The sequence below is a fragment of the Vipera ursinii genome, assembly GCF_947247035.1.
Source record: "Vipera ursinii genome assembly, chromosome: 3".
In the NCBI taxonomy this organism is placed as follows: domain Eukaryota; kingdom Metazoa; phylum Chordata; class Lepidosauria; order Squamata; family Viperidae; genus Vipera; species Vipera ursinii.
The window spans coordinates 17,073,961-17,088,979 of record NC_139516.1 but is presented as its reverse complement, the minus strand read 5'-3'; the positions used below and the strand labels follow the sequence as shown (position 1 = coordinate 17,088,979).

General features: G+C 39.9%; 1 protein-coding gene across 1 annotated transcript in view; it reads left to right on the top strand.

The window, feature by feature from the left end:
- Nucleotides 1–612: 612 nt before the first annotated feature.
- The window catches only part of DOK5 (docking protein 5), a gene marked incomplete at its 5' end in the record, with an annotated part of 60,745 nt that continues 46,338 nt past the window's right edge, over nucleotides 613–15,019 (top strand). The window contains one exon of the mRNA XM_083357443.1: nucleotides 613–678. Coding sequence (XP_083213569.1) covers nucleotides 613–678 — 66 coding nt within the window. The remainder of the gene's footprint in view (nucleotides 679–15,019) is intronic.

The window sequence follows — 15,019 nt, the reverse complement described above, 5'->3', positions numbered from 1 at the left end:
ATCCCCACCTCTTCTCTTTCTTTTATTCTATAGGATTGTCACTCCCTCTTCCTCTCTAGTTGCCAGTGCTACTTCTGTCCTATCAAAAGTGAGTGGAACAAGGAGAGAAAGTTGCTCCTGCATCCAGGAAGCAAGAGAGGGAACTGTATTCCCTACTAGGGAAGTCAAGAAAGAAAGAACTGGGGGTGGGGGGTGGGGAAGGGGGGCGGGAGGAGGAAGAGAATTTGGGCTGATTCCTCCTCTCATTCCGCTGCGACCTCGGCGGCGTTCAAGCTACCGCTCTCTCTCTCTCCCTCTCTCTGAGAGAGGGAGAGCAAAGAGAGAGAGAGAGAGAGAGAGAGAGAGAGAGAGAGAGAGAGAGAGAGAGAGAGAGAGAGAGAGAGAGAGAGAGAGAGAGAGACCAGGAAAACAGTCGTACTGGTTGCCGAGCTTCTGGGTCAGGATTGGAGGATTTATCCCAAAGACGGATCGATCAGGAGTGGAGTGGGGTGGGGTGGGGTGGGGGGAGTTCAAACGGCAGCCAAGCGAGAAGCCAAACCAGCCACCCGCAGCTGCAAACTGGGTTGCGTTTGCAACTTTGCTCCAGCCCACCTTCGTCTGCCGTAACCCGGGATGGCTTCTAATTTTAACGATATCGTAAAGCAAGGGTATGTCAAGATTAGGAGCAGACGTTTGGGCGTAAGTATTTTGCGATTGCTTTGGGGGTGTTTCCCCCACCCCACCCCCATCCCCGCTTCTCCCCTTGGCATTTCATCCGAGACTGAGCGGCGTGTTTTGAGACTTGCCAGAGAAAAGCAAGCCAGCGGCTGCTTTAGTGTTCTGTTTGTTTACTACTTATACCTTGCAGAGAGTTGAGCTTTCCCAGATCCCTGCGTCCCATATCCGAAAGCCTTGCAAGGCACATTTCTAGATAGCGGTTCAGCTAGTGGAAAATAGGAGATCTGCGCTGGCATTCAATAGGTATGTTCAGGGGTTCAGCTGGGCTGGTAGAGTAGCGAGTCCTGAATGTCACAGAATTCTTCCTCAAACGGGACTCGGGTGAGTGGTGTCTCGTGGGAATTCGGTTGGAGGCAATGGCTTGATAGGAAACTTGATTTAGAAATCGGGAATTGACTGATTGAGGCAGTCCGTGATTCCTAACTTTCCACTTCTTTCCTTCTCGTTCCTGAAGTGGAGCCCTGTTAGTGCAAAAAGAGCAAGCAAACTTCAGTGCAGCTGTACAATTTGCGTTTGCAACGGGGGTTTAGTTTCAAATCTTGTGGCACCTTGGAGATGTGCAGCTTAATCTTAGGTAACTTCACCTAGACCTGTGATGATGGGTGATGTGCAACGGTGCAACATTTGCTTTTTATAAAAAGAAATAGATGTTCATACTTTAAGTAAAATGTGCATAGGATTGCTGTCAAGGCAACAGGCATCATTTAGAATCAACATACATGGGTTTGTGCTGGCACAACTGTTTGAGATAAGAGACCAGTAATGCAATATATTACCCAGAAGTAAATCTCATAGCTTCAGTAGGTTGATTGCTTAGGAGTATAAATGTACTGAAAAGTCCAAATTGATGCAAAATACTCTCAGGAACAGAACTGCACTGCACAGAACTTCATCCCACTTGAATAAAACCAGCCCTAGAAGTAGAAAAATATATATTGTTTACACTTAGTGAGTCATGTATCTCATTATCTGCCACCAGACAATTCTATAGTTTGATGATATTAAGCAATTCTGGCCATCGTGCTCTTGTTAGCTGTCTCTTTAAAATGTGCTGTCACTCTGCATGTGGGTCACATGGAAATACCATTCAAGTAAAAATGTTCCTCCAGGTCAGTGCTGATCCTGTGTTTCCCCCAGGGGATTCCTTCATTCATGAAACTTTTTATAGCTCTGGGAAGTCAGTAAGCCACGGCCTTTGACATGGAAAATAAATCTAGATAAATCTGAAACTGGAGCCTTAGGAATATAACATTCATATGCATCTACCAGAATTCCTACTGTGCAGAGTGGATTGCTTAGTTTGGGTGTGTAGAAAATAGCGCATGGGAATTTTTGTTGAAGAAATACTTGGATCAGGTTTGCATCTCTAATTTTCAGAAGGGCCTCAATTTGGTTGTTATGTTTGTGTTGAAGCATTTCTTTCATGTTTAAGCAATTATTTCATCATATATCCATCCAGTGCACATTTTTAATTAAAAGAAGAAGAAGCTATGCATGAAAATATTAGGAGTCGTATGTTAAAATTGTGCACTGGACTGTTTTGTACCAGACTGTTGGCGATGCACTGGTGGCTCTTTTGGCAGTAATAGTCAATCTGGCTTCCCTTGAGAAGTTGATTCATTGACATCTGCAAGGCTTTAATTCTTTGGAGGCACGTTGTCTACAGTTTTAATAAATGAGATCATGTTTCAGATTCAAAAGAAACGGGGATACCATTTCAACTCAAGCGCCCTTCATTTCACTGGGTGGCTAGTAAATGTCACTGTCTACTATAAAAGTAGGAGAGCTTCTTTATAAATGAATGGTTCAGGCGGTATGAGCTTGGTGCAGTGTCCTGCATATATGTGAGTGACGGAAGAGCTATATGGTTGAAAAGAATAAATCACACAGTGTGCCTGGAAACCTAGTCCTAATTATATACAACTATATGCAAGTAGTGCTCGATTTACAACCGTTGGTTTAGCAACCATTCAAAGTTACAATGGCACTGACCACTGTCACATCACCTCCATGGTCAGGTGATCAAAACGTGGCTGCTTGGCAAGCAGCATGTACTTATGATGGTTGCAGCATCCCAGGGTCACGTAAGCATCATTTGTGACTTTCTCAGCCAGCTTGCAACAAGCAAAGTCAATGGGGAAAGTAACATTTACTTAACGACTGCATGACTCTTTTAAGGATTGCAATGATTCGCTTAACAACTGTTGTGAAAAAGGTCACAAAAATAAAATATGTTGCTTGCTAATGGAAATTCTGGTCCCAGTTGTGGTCTTAAGTAGAAGACTACCTGTACAAATATGATTCCTAGTTTTCAGTGACCAGAGGGCAGTATGAGAAACAATGGTTGGAAACTAAATCAAGGAGAGAAGCCAACTGGAATCAAGGAGAAACTTCCTAACAGTGAGGATAATTAACCAGTGGAACAGCTTGCCTCCAGAAATCATGGGTGCTCCATCACTAGAGGTTTTTAAGAAGAGTCTAGACAGTCACTTGTCTGAAATGGTATAGGTTCTCCTCTTGAGCAGGGAGCTGGACTAGAAGACCTCCAAGGTCCCTTACAGCTCTATTCAATTCTAATTCCATTGTACACTTATAGCATCTCCAAAGCTCAGACATTTCTGAAGAAAGAAAAAAAACATGGGCTGGAGATTGTATGTATTATATCACTGTCTTGCCTCTCTTCCAAAGTGCTCAAAGAATGTCTACTTTTCCTCCTCCATTTTAGTTTTACAATAAATACATAAGGTCAACTAGGAAAAGTGAGAGATCATTATTTGATTTTTCTTGGTACTATTGCTCTGGTTTATTTAATGGCATTTAGGAAATAAACGACATTGATTTGGTTTTTAACAACATGCTAAACAAAAACTACATAAATTACTTTAGAGATTAATAAGATGTGTGAACTCTTATCTTACACTAACCCAAGGAACTTTATGGCTAAATCATAACTGACACTCCTTGAGTTTTAGTTCCAAATTATAACTTTTGTAACCCCCTGGTTATATAGACCAAGGTGATAATCCAGTACCTACTAAGCATTTTGGAATATAAATTCCATTATCTCCAGCCAAGAGTTTGAAAATAAATTGTTGCAAGAACATGTCCAGCTTCCAATCTCTCCAGCCCTCCAGTTTCAGAATAGAAGAGAAATTTCTTTTGCTAATAATGGGCGGATAAGGGAGAACAAGTTGATGTTAAATCCAGACACAATGGGATTGGTAAATATGACTTAAAGATGAAAGCTTAACTGGGATTAGATAGTGTTCAACTCCTCCTGAAATAACACGTCCTCTCTGTCTGAGAGTGTTATTTGATCCTTGGGGATTACAGGATTTGTAGGTAGCCACTGTGCTATCTACGAATTGTGTTTTTGTATAATGGTGTCTAGTACGATAAACGTGACTCTTCCTGGGCTGGCCAGATTCAATGATCTAGGCCTTTAATACATCCCATGTTGACTATTGCAATTCACTTCCCAGGGCTACTGAGAGCTAGTGGGATGCAGTTAAAAGGACAAATGAGAACTTCAAGTCTACTTACCATTCAAAAGAGACAATCAAAAGGTCAAAAAGGGAACACAAAGACCAAAAACCTCCTCAACAGCAATCAACACCAAGATCAGCAGAGATTAACATTACACTAACAATAAAGAAAATTATATCCTAATGAAGGAACTGCCAAACTTCCTAATCAAAGAACTGCTGACAGTAAGCAGCCCAAACATTAGAAGAACATAGAATAAGTGTTGGAAGATACTTTGGAGATCTTCTAGTCCAACCCCTTGCTCAAGCAGGAGACCCTATACCGTTTCAGTCAAATGGCTCTCCAGTCTCTTCTTAAAAGCTTCCAGAGATGGAGCACCCACAACTTCTGGAAGCAAGTCGTATCACTGATTAATTGTTCTAACTGTCAGGAAATTTCTCCTTAGTTCTAGATTGCTTCTCTCCTCTGTTAGTTTCCATCCATTGTTTCTTGTCTTGCCTTCTGGAGCTTTGGAAAATAGGTTGACCCCCTCTTCCTTGTGGTGGTCCCTCAAATATTGGGACACTGCTGTTATGTCTCCCTTAACCTTGATTTTCACTAATCTAGACATACCCAATTCCTGCAACCATTCTTCAGACCAGAGAACCAAAGAACCACCAAGATCACACCAACCAACACTGACAGGGCAAGTCAGTAGAATACAAAATGAAAACAAGTCTCATTCCCCGCTAGTATTGATGATGGTACCCAGTTTGGCAATGAAATGTCTGCAAGAAAACAACCAAGCTCAGAGAGCACCAAGGATTCCTCATTTCTTCATCTCCCATCAGCTATAGAAACATTTAGGACACTTTACGCCAGTCCCTCTTTGTTTCGGTTCAAGAAGAAGGTTGTTGTTGTGTGGAACAGGAGGTGCAGTGCATGCTGCCTTACTTTATATTTATTTACAGTATTTTTGTACTTTTGGCCAGCCTTGAATTTTTAGAAGGGAGACAGATGCAAAAAATGAATGGTGCAAAATTCAGCAGCAAGGCTCCTGCATCGCCCAATGGCTGTCTGAAAGGATCTGCATTGATAGCAACTTATTTACTAAGCACAATATGCAGTGTTTTTTTAAATAAAGAAGACTTCTGTGAGTCAGTCTTGATTCTTGGTAATTATGTGGAAGTACACTGACATCTATGACAGGAGCAAAGCAAAGGCAAATGACAAAGGATTCCCTTTTGATGTGCATTTTGGTGTTGCTTTTAAGTATGTAAGAGTGTCTATGGAGATGCTCAGTCATCCAGGTCATGGCTGTCCCAAAGGTGCTTTTCCACAAGGCAACTGGACTTTCTTTTTTCTCTTTGAAGACATTTTGCTTCTCATCCAAGAAGTTTCTTCAGCTCTGACTGGATGGTGGGGAATGGAAGGATTTATGTTCCTTGCAGACTGCTGGACATTTGCACTTTTTTTAGTGAGTTGTTGAGGCCACCTGGAGGCTTATCTGTGTCATCAGGGTCACCTGAGTAGTGCAAATGGGTGTGGAGCCTTCATGGAACTGCTGAAAGGACTGTGTTGTAGACTGGAGATAAATGATGTCATATCACTCCCCCTCTGTTGAGAGAAGGCTGTTCAATTTTGACATAGACGGCCTCAATAGAGAGGGGTCAAAGAGACTTGCTGTGGTCCTTGTCTTTAAATAAAGATCTGTATGGCTTCCTGTCTTTCAGGGGATTTCATCTGAAGAGCTCTCTATTGTCAGAGGCCTCTTGCTGTGGAATTAGGAGAAGACTTTAGGTTGCACTCAGTCCCCAGGTCTTTGCTTTTAGAAGAGCAACTCATCTCAATAAGCTTTTAATTGGTAGTCATAGTAATTTTGTTAATATCCCAGTCCTAGTAATTATATGATGCTCTGATATTTTTTATGTATGTTTATTATCATGATTCCTATCATTACTGTGCTTGTGTTAATTTCATTAATTCGAAACTAATTACTTAAATTGGTTTACTATGGATTTTTGATGTGTATGCTTATGTTGTTACCCATTGGGAGTCATCATAAAATATAGCTACGTACAAGCATAATAAATAAACATAATTTATTTTATTGTTTCCTTTAATCAGTATTTTTTATATTCTGCTTCTAAATTTTGTAGATGTTTTGAGTACTTACCAGAGTAAAAAGGTAGTGTAAAAATCAGAGAAGCAAATAATATGTTTTTAATCCTTATATTGATTTTTAACATTTTTTTTAGCTTTCTGGACTTTTGCTAATATGAGGTATAAATTGAATAGATGGAAGAAAATTGAATTTTTAAAAAATCTCTCCTACCAGTCCACCTCACCATGTCTATGGATTTAATTGCATGTGGAGTGATGAATGTATTGATTGTGGCTAAGATAGATAACTTTAACCGTAGTCTCAACCTCAAAATGATTTTAGAAGCTTAAGTAAATTTAATCATGCCATATAATTACATCTACAGAGTGCCATTATATAATCTCCCCTCATGCTCATGTTCTTTGTTTAAGGGATCCAGATAATGCATGGTGAGATTTTCAAGTATATAGGCTTAGTTCCTCATAGAAAGTGGTTCTTGAACCTGAGAAACTGAAAAGAACAGTTGATTCTATCTTTCAATTCACATGTACTAGATGACTATCTAGATTCTAGAATAAGGGCTCTCAACCTGTGGTCCATGTACTTTCTTGGCTTGTATGAACTTAGATGGAAGAAACTTATCAACTTTATTTTTACTAATGTCTAACTAAAATGTTGCAAAGAAATAGAAGAAAACAATAGAATAGGGAGGACCAGAGATCTTTTCAAGAAAATTGGAGAGATGAAAGGAACGTTTCATGCAAAGATGGGCATGATAAAGGACCAAAATGGCAGGGACCTAACAGAGGCAGAAGAGATTAAGAAGAGGTGGCAAAATTACACAGAAGAACTATACAGGAATGAGCTTAACATCCCTGACAATCACAATGAGGTGGTCACTGACCTCGAGCCAGACATCCTAGAATGTGAAGTGAAGTGGGCCTTAGAAATGCTGAGCAACAACAAAGTTAGTGGAGGTGACAGTATTCCAGCTGAGCTATTCAAAATCTTAAAAGACGATGCAGTAAAAGTGCTACACTCAATTTGCCAGCAAATTTGGAAAACTCAACAGTGGCCACAGGATTGGAAAAGATCAGTTTACATTCCAATTCCAAAGAAAGGCAGTGCCAAAGAATGTTCAAACTATCGCACCATTGCACTCATTTCTCATGCTAGTAAAGTTATACTTAAAATTCTACAAGCTAGACTCCAGCAGTATGTGGATCGAGAACTACCAGAAGTACAGGCAGGATTTCGAAGAGGCAGAGGAACTAGAGATCAAATTGCTAACATACACTGGATCATGGAGAAAGCTAGAGAGTTGCAGAAAAACATCTACTTCTGCTTCATTGACTATGCTAAAGCCTTTGATTGTGTGGATCATAACAAACTGTGGCAAGTCCTTAAAGAGATGGGCATACCAGACCATCTTATTTGTCTCTTGAGAAACCTATATGCGGGCCAAGAAGCAACAGTGAGAACTGGACACGGAACCACTGATTGGTTCAAAATTGGGAAAGGAGTCCGGCAAGGCTGTATACTGTCACCTTTCCTATTTAATTTATATGCAGAACACATCATGAGAAAGGCAGGGCTAGATGAATCAAAAGTTGGAATTAAGATTGCCGGAAGAAACGTCAACAACCTAAGATATGCAGATGATACCACTCTAATGGCAGAAAGTGAAGAGGAACTAAAGAGCCTCTTGTTGTGAGTGAAGAAGGAGAGCGCAAAACTTGGGTTGAAACTAAACATTAAGAAAACCAAGATTATGGCATCTGGCCCTCTCAATTCCTGGCAAATAGATGGGGAAGAAATGGAGGTAGTGACAGATTTTATTTTATTTTCCTGGGCTCCAAGATCACTGCAACAACAACAACTAAAATGTAGCCTTTCATTCAATAATATAGATAGACAACAAAATAAACCTCACTAAAATTGTTGTTGTTAGCTGCGAAGTTGTGTCCGACCCATCGCGACCCTATGGACAACGTTCCTCCAGGCCTTCCTGTCCTCTACTATCTTCTGGAGTCCATTTAAGCTCACGCCTACTGCTTCAGTGACTCCATCCAGACACCTCATTCTCTGTCGTCCCCTTCTTCTCTTGCCCTCAACCTTTCCCAGCATTAGGCTCTTCTCCAGTGAGTCCTTCCTTCTCATTAGGTGGCCAAAGTATTTGAGTTTTAGCTTCAGGATCTGGCCTTCTAAAGAGCAGTCAGGGTTGATCTCCTCTAGGACTGACCGGTTTGATCGCCTTGCAGTCCAAGGGACTCACAGGAGTCTTCTCCAGCACCATAGTTCAAAATTATTACACCTTAAAAAAAGAGGATTGCCGTATTTATTTGATTTCTGTAGCTACCCATCTCAACAAGCAACTCTGGGCAGCATACATCATAAAACGTGCATGCATTAACATTGATTTAATGGATTAATAAAGAAGTACCTATATTAATAATATATGCATATTGGCTATTCTTAAAATATTTTAAAAATTGAGCATCTTTGGTTTCCTTTGTAATAGCATCTATATGTGTTTTATGCAATTCAGTCATTTTTCTGAGAAGTGTCTATAGGTTTCATGAAACTTGCAAAGGTTTTCATGGTACAAAAAGGTTACAAACCATGATCTAGATAAAGCTTTCGTTTGCAGCAGATTTAAAAGCGGCTAATGACTTTGTACCATACTGTGCTTGCATATAGTCTCTTTTCCAAATTTATATGCACTGTGGACAGATGAGCTGCTGGGAGGCCAGAATTCACAACCGCAAAGTGGTCTCTCAGAGCTTAAAGTAACCTTTTATACTGCAGTTAATACTGAAGAATGAAATCCATGTGTCGAGAGAAAGGCTGCAGCCAAGGTGAAAAGCCTGTGTATTACAAGTAGTGGCAACAGGGTCACACAACATGAAGGCTCCCTCTGTATCATTTACCTTGAAAAATAATAAATCAGATGTGTTTGTGTTTATTGTCTACTTAAAGCCCTTTCAGAAAACTTTGGGACATATAATGGTGCCCAAAAGTTGTAAAATTCTTTCATCGCTCATCCAGAGGGCATCAAGGGGAATGGATGCGGAGACCTCAGAGCTGATAGGAAATCCACTGGCTGAATAAAATCTTTTTAAGGGACACAAACTGCTTTTATTTTCTTCTTGTTTTTAAGGAGTCCTGTATAACTAGAGGTCAGTTCAGGATTTGTTTATTTAACAATATTCATGGACGGCCTTTCAGCCAATGTAATCAAAGTGGTTCAGAATGTAACACAATGAAAGGCACACCACAGGACAGCTCTTAAAAAAAATGAAGAGGAAAAAAAGGGAAGAAAATCAACAGACTGAAATCCCTTATTTTTAGGCCCAGATTTAGGTAGCAAAAAAAGGGATGCGGTGGCTCAGTGGGTTAGGATGCTGAGCTTGTTGATCAGAAGGTCGGCAGTTTGGCGGGTCGAATCCCGAGTGCCGCATAACAGAGTGAGCACCTGTTACTCGTCCCAGCTTCTGCCAACCTAGCAGTTCGAAAGCACGCAAAAAATGCAAGTAGAAATAGGGACCACTACAGTGGGAAGGTAACAGCGTTCCGTGCACCTTTGGCATCTAGTCATGCCGGCCACATGACCACGGAGATGTCCTCAGACAAATGCTGGCTTTTCGGCTTTGAAACAGAGATGAGCACCGGCCCCTAGAGTCGGAAACGACTAGCACGCATGTGCAGGGGAACCTTTACCTTTACTTTACCTTAGGTAGCAAAAGTGACCCCATGTGGCTACAGAGAGCAAGGGGATTTCTGTATCTCTTTGCTGTCTTAATAATCCTCCAGATTTATTTGTTTATTTACTCTTGATCTAACAGCATTAATTGCTTCTAAATTGTAGGAATGAGCACGTTGGATTTTGGTCACCATAATGGATTTCACTGTACTTTTCATAATCAACAGCTGTATTGTTAAATAGAAGAGAATAGCTGGGGTTTTAATTGTGCCTAGCAGTGAAGGCACCAGGTTAGAAACCAGGAGACTGTGAGTTCTAGTCCCAATTTAGGCATGAAAGCTGGCTAGGTGACTCTGGGAGAGTCACTCTCTCTCTCTCAGGCCACAACATCAGGCTTAGGCAACAAGCCAGCCAGACAATTCCTGTCATAAACAATTCCTGTTATAAACATTTGGTTAATTTAAAAAGTGGACCCTGCCCCTGAGGGGGAAAAAAGCTAGGAATTAAAAAATTAAAAATTAAAAAAATAGATCGTTTTTTTACCTATTCAGATAATGAAATCTGCAAATAAATTACCAAGCTCAGAGAGCACCAAGAACTCCTCAAGATTGTTAAATATCAGAATTGGTTGAAATGAAATACTATTGATAGTTTTTTATGGATAGCTGAACACCAAAGTGTGTGGCATAACCAAGGGAAATGTATAAAATCAGATAAAACATTGAAATATATAAAATAATCTACATGCATATGTGCAGATGTAGGCAGAAGAAATTACAAATATGTACTACAGGAAAGTGTATTACAGAGAGATAGTTAATGATTTCTTCAGACATATAATTTAAGTTGTTTACTCTTTGTAAAATAAACCAAAACAAAAAAAAGTTTTACATGCAATTTAAATGGACAATTTCATAAAAAGAATTATTTCTATAGCAGTGGATATGCTCTGAAGTAAATTATCACATCTCTAAATCATGGCATTTTATTCATATAAAAGAATTCCATCCTTGGCTCACAAAGAGGAAAATATTATTATTTGTTATATTTATTTTAGCACATTCTTTTCCATTTTTAGCCCAAGAATGAAGCCATGGTAACTTCCAAACTATAGTTAAAATGAAAATTTAATTAAAAAAACTTGTAAATTTTTATTTTATGACATTTATTTTATTTATTTTAATTCCATTTATATCCCGCCCTTCTCCGAAGACTCAGGGCGGCTTACAAGCTTAGCAGTATCATTATTTTATACATTGAACATATAGCTATAAATTTGGGAGTAAGTCCCTTTGAACACAATTGTTGGCTTCATAGACTATACTAAATCATAATGTTTATGAGTGAATTTTATTCAGTGTGTTAAACTATGTCAAATGCTTCTTTTGCCCTAATATTTTGTTTGGCTCTGACACTGTCCATGTTGCAGGGTGAGTTGAATTCCTTTTAATCACAAAAGTAGTTTGCTTCCATAGTAATAATGCCTTAATAATACAATCCATTATAGAGATTATCCATTAACAAAATGGAATTTTGTGTTCTATTTCCTGACATAAAGGTTATCTGCTTATATGTTCTAATTCAAACTCACTGCTTCCTGTCGGTGAATTTAATGAGCTGTTGTACAATTACTGTGACAGAAACATTCTACTCTTAGCAAAACATTCACCATATCTACTCTCTAAAGCTTTTGTCTAGACATAGGCATTTCTTCTAGTTTGGTCTCATGATATTCCTCCTAGTTCTTAAATCACCCTTGCAGGCTTCCTAAAGATTTTTTATGGCTTATCAAAATCCATGTTCACATGTTACAGGCCCTGCATTCATAAATAATATCCTCTTCTGCCACTGACTGTAACATGAAGAAGAATTCCATGTAGAAAGCTTGTGTTTATTTTTAGAATGTCAGCAGGGTTGACCTGGACATTCCACAGAGACTTCCTTCCTGCAACTTTGATATCCTATTTAAATAGGGAATCTGAGGACATGATATGGAAATACCAGTATCCAGTTTTGGATAGGAGCCATTCAAAGTCTTCACAATTTTTTTTCTCTACTGAGTGAGAATAGTTATACCTATTTCTTCGTAACTTTTATCTCATATTCTTTAGCAGTGATGGGCAATTTTATGATCAGTGGCAGTGAAGGAGTTGAGATAGCAGCAACATGATTATGGCATTAAGTATGTTAGAAATAAAAGTAGATGAGATGTTGTAATTCACTCAGCAGTCCGTCAGTGATGCATTTGGATTTCCCAAGTACTAATCAGTCCTACTCCAAGGTGTAAAGTAAAGTAGAACCTAAATATATAGCTATTTCCCTCCTAAGCTCCAATTTCACCTAGACACAGAAAGGTTGGACTATGTTATATTGTTAAATTAAATTAAACATAATTCCCCCTCTCCCCAGCTTCTCAGATTTTATCTGTACACTAAAATCTAGTTGCTAATAGTGTTTCCAAATGAATCATCACTCTTAGTCTGAATTGTGGATTTAAGATGCAGGGCACTGTTTGTCCTAAACAATTGCAGCTACCTTTGTGAAGCCTGAAAGTGAGCAGCAGATAGTCACACATACACAAATGTGCAAGACAAAACAATAAGTGGGTAATGTAAGTTCTTTCATATATCTGGAATGCACTACATGGATTCATTCTTATATGCAGTCATTTTAGGATGTACCCAGTGGTGGGATTCAAATATGTGAACAACTGGTTCTCTGTGCGGATGCTGCTGCTGGAAGTCCATTCTGGGCCTGGGCAACAAAAAATTAGCTACCGGTTCTGCTGAAGTGGTGGCTCAGTCGGTTAGGATGCTGAGCTTGTCGATCAGAAGGTCGGCAGTTTAGCGGGTCGAATCCCGAGTGCCACGCAACAGAGTGAGCGCCTGTTACTCGTCTCAGCTTCTGCCAACCTAGCAGTTCGAAAGCATGTAAAAATGCAAGTAGAAAAATAAGGATCACTACGGTGGGAAGGTAACAGCGTTCCGTGCGCCTTTGGCGTCTAGTCATGCCGGCCACATGACCACGGAGACGTCCTCAGACAAGTGCTGGCTCTTCGGCTTTGAAACGGAGATGAGCACCGGCCCCTAGAGTCGGAAATGACTAGCACGCATGTGCGGGGGAACCTTTAACTTTACCTTTTACCTCTGCAGAAGTGGTGCGAACCAGATGAATCCCACCACTGGATGTACCACATAGATATGTTTGCTTTTGCATGCAAATTCCTATACATGTTAAAATATTTCATTGAAAAATTCAGTACAATTTTTTTTAAAAATTAAGTAGGATACATCCTCTGTTTCTTTTTTGCTATATTATCATGTCAACACCATCGCCTTTAACTACTTTCCAGCTTTTCTACTGTGAAAAGTTAAATTATGGCTAAGAGGAATTTTCTGAAGCAAAACACTTAACATGTAAGAAAGAAGATCAAATTTGGAATGCTAGCTTAAAAATGACAAGGCCCCTGAGGAAGCAGGAGCAGGGTGGAAAAGAATGAAGTCACACGAATATATCAGAATCACAAAAAAACGAAGAATTGCTCACCAGGCAATTCTGCACTGGTCCCTAAGCTACTGACCTCTCATGCTGTTCCTGCCTGTTTTGTGAACAACTCCAAAAATTCCAGTCTCGGTTACAGTATATTGTCAGCAGGGCTGGATGCTCAGTGCAGATTGCGGTCATCGCAAGACTTAACAGAACAACAGAATGGAAGGGACCTTGGAAGTCTTCTAGTCCAACCTTCTGCTCAAGCAAGACACCCTATATCATTTTAGACAAATGGCTGTCCAGTCTCTTCTTGAAAGCCTCCAGTGATGGAGCACCCACAACTTCTGAAGGCAACTGGTTCCACTGGTTAATTGTTCTCACTATCAGGAAATTTCTCCTTAGTTTTTTTTTAAATTACATTTATATCCTGCCCTTCTCCAAAGACTCAGGGCGGCTTACAAGCTTAGCAGTAGCCTTCATTCTATGTATATGCCTGCTTGTTAGGGCTTTCACACACACCTCCAAGCGGCATTATTACAAAGTCAGCTTAATTGCCCCCAACAATCTGGGTCCTGATTTGACCTACCTCGGAAGGATGGAAGGCTGAGTCAACCTTGAGCCTGGTGGGATGCGAACCTGCACTAATTGCAGGCAGCTGGTGTTACTTAAGGAGGCATTAGCCCACTGCTCCACCAAGGCTCTAGGTTGCTTCTCTCCACTAGGTTGCTTCTCTCCTTGATTAGTTTCTATCCATTGTTTCTTGTCTTGCCTTCTGGTGCTTTGGAAAATAGATTGACTCCCTCTTCTTTGTGGCAACCCCTCAAATATTGGAACATTGCTATCATGTGATCCCTAGTCCTTCATTTCACTAAACTAAGCATACCCAATTTCTGCAATCATTCTTTGTATGCTTTTGCCTCTAGCCCCCTAATCAACTTTGTTGCTGTTTTCTGCACTCTTTCCGGAGACTCAACATCTTTTTTAGATTGTGGTGACCAAAACTGGATGCAATATTCCAAGTGTGGCCTTACCAAGGCATTGTAAAGTGGTCCTAGCACTTCACATGGGTCTTCACCTGATTGGTTATTGTTCTGCTTCTTGACTTCTCCATTTGAGCAGGGAAGGGAAGTCTCCCTGGCTATCCTTTTTAGAGACTGGTCTGTCAGTGCCTACCTTTTCCTCTTGGGGAATGTTCCCTTCTTACTATCCCAGTGTTTTTTCTTTGCTTTTCCAGATGTTTGCATCAATGGATCCCTTTAATCCTTCCCACATTACTTCCTTTGACATTAATGCAGACTCTTTCTATTTTTATTGTTTTTCCTTGATGGTATCGATATAGCTATGATGCCATTGTAATCACAGTAAAAGGGAATAAGTTTGCCCCCACACACACACACATACACATTTTCAAACTGAAGCCAGAAAAGAAGAGTGAATGAACATCAAAGAGTACATGCAGGACAGATTGATCTCATTTCTATGTTAGTAATAAAAAGAGTGAATTAATTCAGAACCTTATTGAAGTCCCTTTTTAAAAGAAT